This window comes from Panicum hallii, chromosome 7, assembly GCF_002211085.1.
Source record: "Panicum hallii strain FIL2 chromosome 7, PHallii_v3.1, whole genome shotgun sequence".
NCBI lineage: Eukaryota > Viridiplantae > Streptophyta > Magnoliopsida > Poales > Poaceae > Panicum > Panicum hallii.
The window spans coordinates 22,079,128-22,092,594 of record NC_038048.1 but is presented as its reverse complement, the minus strand read 5'-3'; the positions used below and the strand labels follow the sequence as shown (position 1 = coordinate 22,092,594).

At 45.8% G+C, this 13,467-nt stretch overlaps 1 protein-coding gene across 2 annotated transcripts; it reads left to right on the top strand.

Moving 5' to 3' along the window:
- The first annotated feature begins 8,352 nt into the window (after window positions 1–8,352).
- Window positions 8,353–12,461, top strand: LOC112901326 (trafficking protein particle complex subunit 6B). Of its 2 annotated transcripts, XM_025970213.1 has the most exons (5): window positions 8,353–8,482; window positions 8,581–8,805; window positions 10,830–10,947; window positions 11,029–11,257; window positions 12,101–12,461. In XM_025970213.1, exons 2-5 carry the CDS (start codon window positions 8,654–8,656, stop codon window positions 12,127–12,129), a joined length of 528 nt encoding a protein of 175 aa, XP_025825998.1. In that variant the 5' UTR covers window positions 8,353–8,482; window positions 8,581–8,653; the 3' UTR covers window positions 12,130–12,461. The 2 variants fall into 2 exon arrangements, with proteins under 2 accessions (XP_025825998.1, XP_025825999.1); XM_025970214.1 differs by lacking the exon at window positions 8,353–8,482 and having other exon boundaries at window positions 8,489–8,805.
- Window positions 12,462–13,467: the final 1,006 nt, after the last annotated feature.

Below are 13,467 nucleotides of genomic sequence, written 5' to 3'. Positions count from 1 at the left end.
GTCGTGCCCTTTGTACCAGATCGTGTAGTGCTTGTTTTAGCTGTACCCTCCCAAGTGTTGTACCCCAGTGTAATAAATAAAACTATTTGCACTTGATGCTTGTTAGTCGGTGCGATTGCCGGCAGTAAGTGGAGTCTGCCTTTTTGAGAATAAATATCACTTAATTCCAAATCTAAGTCTCATAAAGGTTTTGCCCAATCCACAGATGGCCCCCAGGCATAACAACAGGACCCCCCAAAGACAGGCACATACCACTCCGAGTGCGGAGAGACAACAGGGTATGCAAGGACAAGCCCCCGGCCATGAAGATCAGGAAGATCAGGAAGTGAGTCAGCAAGGAGGAGAAAGCCAAGTAGGAGCACGTCATGCCCCACCCCCACCGGCCATTGACCTGGTGCAAGTATTGAACAACCAGAACCTCCTACTGGCAGCTTTGACCAATGTCATCACCAACCCAAGGCCCCGTGAGCAGAGTACAAATGACAAACTGACGGCTTTTCTGAGGACCAAGCCACCCACCTTTGCAGGATCCTACAACCCCTTAGATGCAGATGACTGGCTGCGTACTATCAAGAGAAAACTCGAACCATTTGAGCATGGAGACCGTGACAAGGTCCGTTTGGCTGCTCACCAGCTCACTGGAACTGCCTTGGCTTGGTGGGAGAACTACTGTGCAGCTGCTCAGGATGCCTCCACCATCACTTGGAAGGAGTTTGTGGATGAATTCCGTCGCTATCACATTCCAGCAGCCACTGTGAAGCGCAAGGCAGATGAGTTCCGTGAGCTGCAACAAGGCAACAAGTCCGTTGAGGAGTACACACACCAGTTCATAGAACTAGCTCGCTATGCACCAGAAGAGGTAGACAAGGATGAAAAGAAGCAGGATATGTTCAGAAAGGGGTTAAATGCAGAACTTAAAAAGCTACTTTCCCCATGCATCTATCCAGACTTCAACACACTGATGAACATGGCTATCATCACCGAGAGAGCCATGGCAGAGGAAAAGAGAGATAATAAGCGTAAGTTCCTAGAAACCAAGGCTAGCCAGCAGGACCGTTTCCAGAAACCAAGGCACTTTGGCCTTCCAGTGACTAAGTCCCAAGCCCCTATGCAGTACAGGACCCAGTCACAAGCTATTGGCTCTCAAGCCCCCAGCACCCAGCTTAGACAGTTCAAAAGTCAGAACACCACAAAGACCCCACAAAGCAATGCAAGCCAGGTTACCGCCAGCAGCAATGCCCGAGCATGCTTCAACTGCCGTGAGACAGGGCACTTCATTGCCAATTGCCCATATGCCAATAACAAGCCGGCAGCATCAACCCTCTCCAACTCGGTGAATGGACCAAGGCCAGCTTTATCAGGAGCCAACCGTGTACCCATCCGCAATAACAATACCGGCAACAACAACCAACAGATGGGGCCGCCCCAGCAGTCCTTCGGACGGGCCTGCATCAACCACATCAACACGCAAGAGGCTCAGGACGCTCAGGGCGTAGTGCTCGATGAGTTCCTAGTCAGCTCAGTTTTGGCAACAATATTATTTGATTCTGGAGCATCACATTCATTCGTATCCTCAAGTTTTGTGGAAAAGCACAATATACCTACAGTACAACTAAAAACACCCCTATTAACCCGAACGCCTGGAGGTGACATTAGGTGCCGACTGGGTTGTTCTCGGGTAAGGATCATTTTAAGTGGGGTAGAGTTCCTAGCAGATCTAGTAGTACTAAAGTCTAAAGGTATAGATGTGATCCTTGGAATGGATTGGCTAAGCCTGCACAATGGCCTTATAAGTTGTGCTGACAAGGTGGTACACCTAACCAACCCCGAAGGAGTACAAGTAACCTGGCATACTCGGGGAAGTGGACCGGACCCAATGGTTTTTAGTATGGAAGCTAAATGCTTGGAAGAAGTTCCAGTAATAAATGAATACTTAGGTGTTTTCCCGGAAGAACTCCCGGGAATGCCGCCAGATAGGGATATAGAGTTCGTCATTGACCTTGTCCCTGGGACCTCTCCTATAGCTAAGAGACCATATAGGATGGCAGCCTCTGAATTGGCAGAACTAAAGAAGCAACTGGAAGAGTTACAACAGAGTGGTTTCATTAGACCAAGTTCATCACCATGGGGAGCTCCGGTCTTGTTCGTCAAGAAGGACGGGAGCTTGAGGATGTGTGTGGATTACCGTGCACTGAATGAAGTCACCATCAAGAACAAATACCCCCTCCCCAGAATTGATGACCTCTTTGATCAACTGAAGGGAGCCAAGCATTTCTCCAAGATAGACTTAAGGTCAGGGTATCACCAGCTCAAGATTAAGGAAAGTGATATTCCGAAGACGGCCTTTGTCACCCGCTATGGGCAATATGAGTTTACGGTGATGTCCTTTGGACTCACCAATGCACCCGTTTATTTCATGAACCTCATGAATAAGGTGTTTATGGAAGAGTTAGATAAGTTTGTCGTAGTTTTCATTGACGACATACTTATTTACTCTAAGAGTGTCGAAGAACATGAGCAGCACCTATGAGTGGTTTTGGGAAAGTTGAGAGCGCACAAGCTATACGCCAAGTTCAGCAAGTGTCAATTTTGGCTTGAGAAAGTAGCATTTCTCGGTCATATCTTGACCGCGGAAGGAGTGGCAGTGGACCCTGAAAAAGTTGAAGCGGTCTCCAATTGGCAGCAACCAACCAATGTTAGTGAAATCAGGAGCTTTCTCGGTTTAGCCGGATATTACCGGAGATTTATTGAAGGGTTCTCCAAGATAGCCCAACCCATGACGGAGCTACTCAGGAAAGAGAAGAAGTTCACCTGGACCGAGTCATGTGAGAGAAGCTTCCAGGAGTTAAAGGGGAGGCTGACAACCGCCCCGGTACTAACCTTGCCAGACATTCAACGGGACTTTGTCATTTATTGTGATGCATCCCGTCAAGGATTAGGATGTGTCCTTATGCAAGGTGGGAAGGTAGTGGCATATGCTTCCCGACAACTCAAGCCTCATGAGCAGAATTATCCAACCCATGACTTGGAGTTTGCAGCGGTAGTACATGCCCTCAAGATTTGGAGACACTATCTGATTGGGAATAGGTGTGAGATCTACACAGACCATAAGATCTTAAAGTACATCTTCACCCAGCCAGATTTGAACTTAAGGCAAAGAAGGTGGTTAGAACTAGTTAAGGATTATAATGTGGTAATTCATTACCATCCTGGTAAAGCAAACGTGGTAGCAGATGCCTTAAGCTGGAAATCTTATGGACCTAAGGATGCCCACCTACAAGAAGAAGTGGCACGATTAAATATGCACATCGTCCCCCAGGGTTCCAGTCGCAAGTTGAGTGTTCAACCCACTTTGGAGGACAAGATCAGAAGGGCTCAAAGTTCAGATAAGAACTTGATGAGGATCCGCATGCATACTGGAGAAAACAAGGCACCGGATTTTAGAGTGGATGATAAAGGAACCTTATGGTATAAAGATAGAATTTGCGTACCCAAGGAAGGAGACTTCTGACAGATTATTATGGATGAGGCCCACAACTCAGCATATTCCATCCACCCAGGATCCACCAAGATGTATGTGGATATAAGACAAAGGTATTGGTGGAATGGAATGAAGGCGGACATTGCAAGGTTCGTCGCCCATTGTGATACTTGTCAAAGAATCAAGGCCGAACATCAGAGGCCAGCAGGACTGCTGCAACCCTTACCCATCCTGGTTTGGAAATGGGATGAGATAGAAATGGATTTTGTAGTAGGTTTACCCAAGACACAGAAAGGACATGACTCCATATGGGTAATAGTGGACCGGCTCACAAAAGTCGCTCACTTCCTACCTGTACGGACCAACTATGGTGGTGAAAAGCTAGCCCGGCTCTATATGGACAACATAGTGAAGCTGCATGGCGTGCCTAGCAGAATTGTTTCGGATAGAGGAACCCAATTCACCTCTAGGTTTTGGAAAAGTTTGCATAAGGCCATGGGCACCAAGTTGGACTTCAGTTCGGCTTATCACCCGCAGACCGATGGTCAAACAGAAAGGGTGAACTAGATTATGGAGGATATGCTGAGAGCATGTGTCCTTACTTATGGCAAGGATTGGGAACAAAGCTTACCGTATGCTGAGTTTTCGTACAACAACGGTTATCAAGCAAGCTTGGGCATGTCCCCATTTGAAGCTCTATATGGGAGAAAGTGCAGAACCCCCCTGATGTGGTCAGAAGTCGGAGAGCGTGCCCTAGTTGGACCCACACTCATAAAGGAAGCGGAAGAAAGAGTGGCCGAAATTAGAGAGAAACTGAAGGCCGCCCAATCGCGATAGAAGAGTTACTCAGACAGAAAGAGACGAGAAGTAAGTTTCAATCCAGGAGACTTCGTCTATCTCAAGGTTTCACCTATTCGAGGGACTCGGAGATTTCAGGTACGTGGGAAACTAGCCCCTCGGTACGTTGGACCGTACCGAATACTGAAGAAAATTGGAGCTGTGGCATACCGTCTAGAGCTACCGGAAGGAATGGCTGACATACACCCAGTATTCCATGTATCCCAACTGAGAAGATGCCTGAGGGTACCCGAGAGGGAACGGGTGCCGGAAGAAGAGATAGCTTTACAAACAGATCTTCGGTACCAGGAAGTGCCTGTCAAGATTTTGGACACTGTCATAAAAAGGACGAGAAACTCTGAAGTGCGGATTTGCAGAGTTCAGTGGAGCAGACATGGGGTGGAAGAAGCTACATGGGAACGCGAAGATGCCCTTAAGAAAGAGTTTCCCCATCTATTTAGGAACCAGTCGAATCTCGAGGACGAGATTCATTTTAAGTGGGGTAGGTTTGTAATGCCCACGTTTTTACCCTATTTAAATTACAGTACAAATCACTCGCTAAAAATAATTTTCAAAACTTTTTCGTTGTCAAGCTCGGATCGCTCCTAAAACCCTCTACCGTCTGAGCTCTTAATCGCCCAAAACATTTCCCGACGTCTCGCCGTCTGACATCCAAAAATTAACCGCCATCCTTTCTCTGTTCCTCGACCCACGCGCCGTGCCGCGTGCTCAACCCCGCGCTCGTGACCGTCGCTGCGAATCCCGCCGACGCAGCCCCCCCTCTCCCTTCCTTTCTCCCCTGTTCCTCTTTTCCCCCCCTTCTTCTTTTTCCCCTTTCTCTTTTTCTCTTTCCTGCTCCTTCCCTCGTTCCCCTGCACGCGCAGCACAACGCCGAGCAGAGCTCGACGCCGAGCGCCCGGCCACCACCACCCCTCCTGGCGACTCCACAGGAGCTGCCTAACTTGGCCCTCCTCTGCGCGCGTCGTACCCCCTTGCCGCCTCAGCGCTCGCGCTTGCCCCGGCGTACCGCGGCGGATCAGAGCTGGCCGCCGCGCGTCGCCTCGCCACTGGCCGCCTCCCCCTGTGCAGCGCATCCCCCAGGCCGCCCCTCCTCGCTACGCGCCACCAACCACCCTACGCAGCGATGACCCAGCGCCACCGCCGCCCCCACCGCCATTACTGGCCGCCTCCGAGCTCACCGGCCTCCACCGCGCCCCCTCCTTCCCGCCCTCGCCGGCCTATAAATACCCCCACGCCGCACCCCGCCACCACCACCACCTCCACCATCGTCCCTAGCTCCCCCTCCCCGGCCCTACATCGCTGCCGCCGCAAGGCCCTCCGCCCGCCGCCACTGGCCCTCGTGGGCAGGCCGCCTCGCGCCACCCCGGCTCGTGGTGAGTAGAGGAATAGGTTCCCCTTGCTCCCCTCTCCGTTTTGCCCCTGCCCCCAGCCGCCGCCGTGCCCCGGAGCCACCGGAATCGGCGCCGCCGCCGGCTCCTCTCCCCCTCCTCTGTTCCTGGTAACAGGAGGCGGAAGAAGGGCAAATTTGCCCTGAGCCCCCTGCCCTTCTGCCTATTCCATTAAGAGCTCTCCCTCTCTTTACTCCCTCTTTCCAAATAGACCCCATGTTCACTCTATTTAGAAAATAAACCCTTCCACTACACAAAATAATTATGATTAAACCCCTGACCCTTTTTAGAGTACCCTAGGTATTCCCAAAAATTCTAATCAAGCCCTCCCCTCCCAACAGTAATTACAATTGGACCCCTGGACCCTTATTCGCTCCCTAAACCCCGCTCGGCCTATTATTTTATGCGCCAAAAACCTTCCGTTTGCCCCGAAACTTTACCACGCCATTTCTAACATAATGTCGGCCACGCCATCAAGAAATCTCCTAGAAATATTCTTTCTACCATTGTTTCTTAAGTTATTCTTGATTCGGGCTTGTAGATAAAACCTTTATTTCTCTTCTTTATGGAATGTTTATTTGTGTGCGCCGTAGATCACGAAGTGACCGAGGGAGAACTCTCGACGAGAAGTACTATGAGCAAGAGTCCGAGGACCAGTACCGCGAGCCCGAACCTGAAGGACAGTACCTCGATCAGGACTTCCCGGAAGGCTTTGTGAATGGCAAGTCCAATCCCATCCTTTGATGCATATTTATCCCAGTTTTATAAATGCAACCTATTGGCCTGTTTTATAAAATGCATCGTTCTGTTGCAAGACATGGTTGGGTAGCCACCCCTTGATTGCTACGACTATTCCTTGATGACCTAGATTTTGCTCTGTTAGACGTTAACCACTGCTAGAGAGGCTTAATACCTGTTATCCCCTTTATTATATTTTGAACCACGACCACAAGCGCTTTACCAAAAATAAGGGTACGAGTGTTTTAAAAGCTAAAACGGGATTTTGAGAAAATAAAAGAAAGATATAATCTAACGAGATGGACGGCGTTTTCTGTGTGAAATGCCACTAGTGTGCTTGTACCTTTGTGGTTAAGCATGGTCGGGAGATGTCCGTCTGGTCAATATAAGGATGAACTGAGGTGTCATCTTGCCTAACCTATTTATCGTACAACCACTCGACCGTTGTGTGGGCAACGGCTTAGCATAAACCCCACTAGTTGTTCTGCTAGCCCAAAGGAGAGTGGGTGAGCAACGGGAGACCATGGAAAAGGAATATGATCTGTGTGAGTTATGTCGCGGTTATGACTTTGTTGATAGGTCATTAACCCCATGGTAGCTTCCGTGTTGGCTAGTTAGATTCAGCTAAGGTGGGTAATGGCTTTGTTAGGATCCGCCGCGACATTAAGGTGCTCGTAGTGCGGTACCCTACTTGTGGGTAAAGTGTACCACCTCTGCAGAGGGAAAAATCTATTCGAATAGCCGTGTCCACGGCATTGGACGCGTTACGGCATGGTCACTTCAATAGATATTGTGGGATGATTGGTTTTGGTGGCGTGAGTTATTTTGAAAGTGCCCGGCAGTTTTGCGGTAAGCTACGGTGGACGGGGAGTCCGATAGCATTAAAACTTGGATCCTTTGTGTAGGATCAACCCCACTTATTATCCGATTACTATAAAAATATCTTGAGAAAACTCTTTTATTTAATAAACCCTTGCATGTGTAATACCTTGCTTTATCGCAAATAAACCCTAACCTCACCCTTGATAAACCCGTGCATGATCTCTATTATTTCCCCTCCGCGGGTGTGGTTGGACTTGTTGAGTACCTTTGTACTCACCCGATACATATTTGTGATTTTCTTTAGAGGAGGACCCGGACTTCATTGTTGAAGACGTCGAATAGAGGTTGCGTCTGCACCCAACCTTGCCTGTGGTGTTAAGCCCCCCCGCAAGATGCTTCTGCTAGCGTGTTGCTCTGAGCCCAAGATGGATCCCGTGTGGGTCGTGCTTTGGTGTATTACCATAGCTGTTTTATTACTAGTTATCGTTTGTATCGAATGCCCGCCTCCTCGGAGGTTTGTACGGTAATGTACCATCTGATGTAATAAATGTGTATCAGCCTCCTGGGACTGATTTTTATATCATATTTAAGTCACCTCGGATGAGGGGACGCTTCACGGCGGTGCTGCGGGGAGGGGAGGACGGGGCGGCGTGGCCAGGGAGGAAGGGTCCGCGGGCCGTGGTGGCGGCAAGTTGTGAGGAGGGGATGGCGGGGTGGCGCGGCCGGGGATGGTGAGCCGCGGGCAGTGGTGGCGGGAAGGACAGACGGCAAGGGAGAAAGGGGCGGCCTGCACGAGCGGGCAGGGAGACAGGGAGTCACAGGTCGGGTGGGTCGTGGAAGAAAAGAATATCGAAATGTGTTTTTTAATCAGTGGCAGTGGTGGGTAATTTTCTTTATGTCTATGTTGATTTTGTAGGAAAACGGAGCTGCAACTAAGCTGCTAAAAAATAAACTGCAGCTTCACCAAATTCATGAGTTGGGCTGATTCATTAATTTTTGGAATTGAGGTGTTTGGCTGGCTCCACTCAACTGGGCTGCAGTTTGGAATTGAAGCCATAGCAAACATGGCGTAATAGATCCGGTCCCAAGGTTCGACTCCCTCTTCCCTCCGCTACCTGGGCCGCACCTGCACTAGCCTCCACCGCACGCATACGGCACCGCGATTCGGGAGCCGGTGCTACAGCCAGACGCCGTGGTATGCTCCCTAGTCCCTCCGCTCCTCTACTCCTCCCTCGGATGGGATGGCTTGCTTGGGTTAAAGATTCGACGCTGAAAATTGGATGCTCCCTCCAGATCTCCCCGCCTTCCTCTCTCGTCCTGCGCTGCGCAATCGGGAGGCCACCGACGAGGAAGCAGGGCAACGAAGATGGTCCGGGAGGTTGCGGAGAGCTGCGTCGACGGGGTGGTCATGGAGATGGTAGCGGCTTACTGCGGCCGCTTGTACGCTACCAAGCCCGAGCTCGCTGCCCGCCGCATCGAGGCCATCGGTTTCCAGGTTGGCCACCAGCTCTCCGAGAGGTACGACCAAAACCCTCGCTTCTTCGTCTGCCTCATTCGTGGCTCGGGTTCCCAGATCTAAGCCTTAACCCAGGATCCGTCTCATGTGGTTCTTGTTGATACGGGTAAACCTCGAAACATTTCTCCTAGTTGAGATCTAGTGAGTACAGGCTCTCAGATTTGGTAGCAACATCCTGCCCGAACCTCATGGTACAGCCTTTTTAGTTTGGGAACCTTGGATTAATGGAATTTCTCCAAATCGCCATTGCATTTTGATCGGTACTAGGGCTGAAAGAACTCGATCTGGACCTCATCCGAGTAGGATGCTTGCTGTGAGTTCAGGTGTTTGCAAACGGTATCCATATTTCGGGTAAAGACTTAAACAGGCACACTTGTGGTTCCGCAAGGGCCTAGTCATCTAGTGAAACGCCGAAACCTTGGTTCTACCCCTCTCAAGATTAAATCAGGGCACATGTATAATCAGTGATGCAGATGATAACAATCTTCTCAAACAGTTATGTTACTGGTCCACTGCGGAACTTAAGCTAAAAGAATCCAATTCTCAAACAGTTATGTTATTCAAACAGCTAGTGCTATCGATATACCTAAAGGTTATGAATATATGCAATTTGACACATTTGATCGTGGAGCTGAGCCACCTTTTCCCTTTTCGAAAACTGAGCTAACTCATATTTGGAGGCCAAACTAGGTGTGTTTCATACTCAGCGTGTATTTGCCTCTGGGTGCCATATGTCTAAGATAAAATCTTTAAAACCTTGCATTGAACACCGTGCAATTAGAAGGAATCCTAGATTTTTTTTTTGTCTTTCTGTCAGAATCAGACCGAATGGCATAGTAGAACCTGAGTGACATCATGTGAGCCAAAATAAGCTTCATGTGTGCCTGTTTTTTCTCCAAGCTCGAAAAGATGCTGAAAGTTGGCTCACTTTGTCTTAATACAATCTTGAGGCAAACAAAAAAGTTAAGCTAGTTTGAGTACCTTACAAGCCTTATGCCTTCTCTTCTACTCTAACCCAGTAGTGTGCATGGTCAATTGATTTGGCAAGTGTACAGCATTAACATGTCATGCATGTCTGCATTCATGGAGTAAGCCTTATGAGCCTTCAGCTCGGTGCAGGACACCTGACATTTTGTCAGTTGAAAATAAAGGCAATTTTGAGCAGTTTGGATTGCAGCTTATCCTTTGAAGCAAGTTCATAACGTTCATAAGGCCTAGCTGTAGCCTGTAGGGAACTAGTGAACACACTAAGTACTCCCCTTTCTGGTTCTAGAAATTGAGTTTTACTATAAAGCTTTTGGCATGATGTTGTCACTGGTGAGGTACTTAAGTTTTCTGGGATGGAGCGGAGGCTGACTATGAGAGTTTATGAGAACCATCATTATTTCATAGACACATTCTCTTGCTCACACTTCTTTGAACTGGCATGACTGATAATATAACATATTTTCCCTGGAACCACTGATGGCCATAGCTAATAAAAAAAGGGCGTACTCAATGCTGAAAGCTTTGACACAAGATGGCATTTGGGGAAGGGAATTCTAGACAGCCTTTCCCTTGCAAAATGCTAATAGCTAATAGGACCTTCAGGCCACAAGTGGAGAGTCTCTACCACTGCACCAGATCCGCTCTTCACAGCCATAGCTAATAATTCCATGCAAACTGCATATGTAGTCCTTTCTGGATTATATATGATATGATACACTGGATTGCTAAGCTGCATTTCTTATCTTCTTGTATATTCAATGAAGATTTTCTCAGTCAAGTAAATAAATAGAACATTGCCTTTATTAAATGTTTTTTTTGCATGGTAAAACTCTCTTTTTTGCACTATTGAGTTTTTTATGAATTTTTCCAACCACCAAAAACTTTTATTGCATTGCTTTTCAATTTCTAAAATTTCTTGGTCTGATGCCCTTTACCATATTATTATTTCCGATTTTCATATATTATTTTGTTTCATAATATGTTATATTCCTGATTCCCTATTTATAGTTGATTTACTAAAACTTCTATTCATATTCAGATATACCATGGAGCGCCCTCGATTTAGTGATCATCTTGAAGCAATCAAATTTATCTGCAAAGATTTTTGGTCAGAGCTGTTCAAGAAGCAGATTGATAATCTGAAAACAAATCACAGGGTAATGCACAGAATACCTCATGCCTGATTTTTTTTCCTTCTTGTTAGAAAACTCAGATTTCTTGGACTACTGTATATGCAGGGTACCTTTGTCCTTCAAGATAACCGTTTCCGGTGGCTTACTCGTGTTTCTCTAGATCCATCTGCAGAGAGCACAGATGTAACTGACAATGACTCTGCACCATTGGGTGATACTGCAGCCCAAACAACAAGCATGCTTCTGTATTTCCCATGCGGGTTAATAAGAGGTGCCTTGACCAACTTAGGAATTCCATGCTCTGTCTCTGCAGATATGTCAAACCTTCCAGCATGTAAGCTGAGCTTTTTCATGACCTTGTGAGATGTGGTTCGTGTTTATTTTTTTATAAGACATCATGCTTTGCTTATCTGTTAGATGGTGCTGTTAATTTGCACTGCACATCTTACATCAACCAAGTTAAAACAAGTACTGAAGTATGGTGCTTATTGTTCTGAGCTTCAGGATTTATAGTGTTTGGTTTGGTCATTTGAAGATACCATACTTTATTTTTAGAAGTGGCAATGTGGAATCTACAACAAGTGTACTTATATATAGTGGAATCTAAGTAGATTCGATATTAAAAACTAGATTGATTGTGATTTATGGATTAGCTTTTTATAACCATATAATCAAAACTAGATCAATTGTGATCTATGATATGCTTTTGTGACCATAAGATGTGGTTTTATCACCATATTAACTCATTGGAATCTCTGCTATTGGTATTTATGGACAAGTTTGTTTTGTATTAAAAATGAATACTGTTTTGTATTACAAATGAATACTACTTTCCCATTCAGTTTTAGTGGGGAAAAACTTTAAATGGATAAATTGTCTGGATTGAGTTAAAAGGAAAATTTCACCCTTTTGCACACTTTCAAAGTAGTGGCCTCCAAACCTCCTAAGAATACATAGTTGTGAACTAATTTATCAGAGGAAGAGCTTATTAGGCCTGCCACTGTCTAGTTTAAGCAAGCAACTCATAATCTATGTCATGCAGCACGGAAAATTACAACACATTTCTTTGTTCAGTTATACGTGTAGATACACCCCATGTTATATTTTGAATGGCTATTGCATGAATTTTTTTATCCTTATGAGAACTCTCACCATTATCTAAATTATCTGCTGACAGGTTCCTTTGTGGTGCGCATAAAGACATGAACTGTGAGAAATGATACAAGTACAATGTTGAAGTGCTGGCTTATGGTTCAAGTCATTTGACACCTACCGGTTTTCATTGTCTCAAAATGACTTTTCCTTCGCCTTCATAACCTTATTGCAGAGATCGGGTGTAACTCTTATGTGATTTTTTTCATCTACCAAAGTGGAGCACTTTCGTGTTCCTTTCGTATAGATCATATTTGGATGTAGTCAATCATAGGTCCTGTTTGAAATTCAGGAATGTAATGAATCCTACATGAATTGAAGTGTTTACTCTGAAGTTCTTGTGAAATGTGTATGTTTTCAGACAGGCTATCAGAATCCTGTTGGAACTATCCGGGAAGGGACTAGGTTTCGCTTGGGCAACACTTGGTGCAGCCACGAATACCTACTATGTGCAATACATTATGAACGTCATCATCATAACGTACTAACTGTGCAAGACAGTATGAACGTCATCATATGTACTAACACCGTCTTCCATTTTGAAGACATTTTGTTTAATTATCTTGTCCTAAGTGTCATTTAGAATGGAAAAAATATATGCTAAGACCGTTTTAAGACATTTGTTCAATTATCTAATCCTAACTGTTATTTAAAAATAGAGAAAATATATGCTAACACATTGGTTTATGCAAGACAGTGTACTTCAGATATAAGTCCTGTTTTAGTATTAAAATTTTATCTCATGCACCATTAACTTCTAATGAGGCCCACCTAGTTGAATCAACACTGACACCAATAGAAAAAAAATTATAGGAAGAAGTTTACGAGCCAATCAAATGATTAGTTGATGTTATTTTTATAGGTCCAGTGCATACGCATTTGTTTGGGATCCAGAGAATCAACCAGATAACATGGCTTTCAATCGCAAATACTACAAACTTAATAGGGACAATAAGATCATTTCTCACCACTACTAATGTATCTGAATTTTGCTAAAAATGCATGAGGGAGTACATGAGTCACTAGTGTTGGTGACAAAACATTAGTGTCAATCTACAGCAGTGTGCATCATGTTAAGAAATTTATGCGCAAGACGAATTATATAGCGAAAGTGTGCTGTGGAGTTGACAATGTGCACATTCATTTCTTGATATTTACAAATTTTGTTATGCCAAAATCAACACTAATTCGGAAGTTACGACAACATCAATTTTGTTCACAGGTCGATAGCAGTATAGCACAACAGCACCTTTAATACTACTAAAAGTATAAAAAAAAACTTGACATGTGGGGATATGAGAGCCCCGGGCATCAACTAAGGAGAAGATCTTCCCACGTAGGTCAAGAAAACCCTCGAACCCTGTTATCGCCATAATTTTATAATTTAGCTAG

Coding starts and splice junctions, on each gene's coding strand:
- LOC112901326 (XM_025970213.1), top strand. CDS start 8,654: ATGGTCCGGGAGGTTGCGGAGAGCTGCGTCGACGGGGTGGTCATGGAG. Junction 8,806..10,829: donor GGCCACCAGCTCTCCGAGAG/GTACGACCAAAA, acceptor ATTCATATTCAG/ATATACCATGGAGCGCCCTC. Junction 10,948..11,028: donor ATCTGAAAACAAATCACAGG/GTAATGCACAGA, acceptor CTGTATATGCAG/GGTACCTTTGTCCTTCAAGA.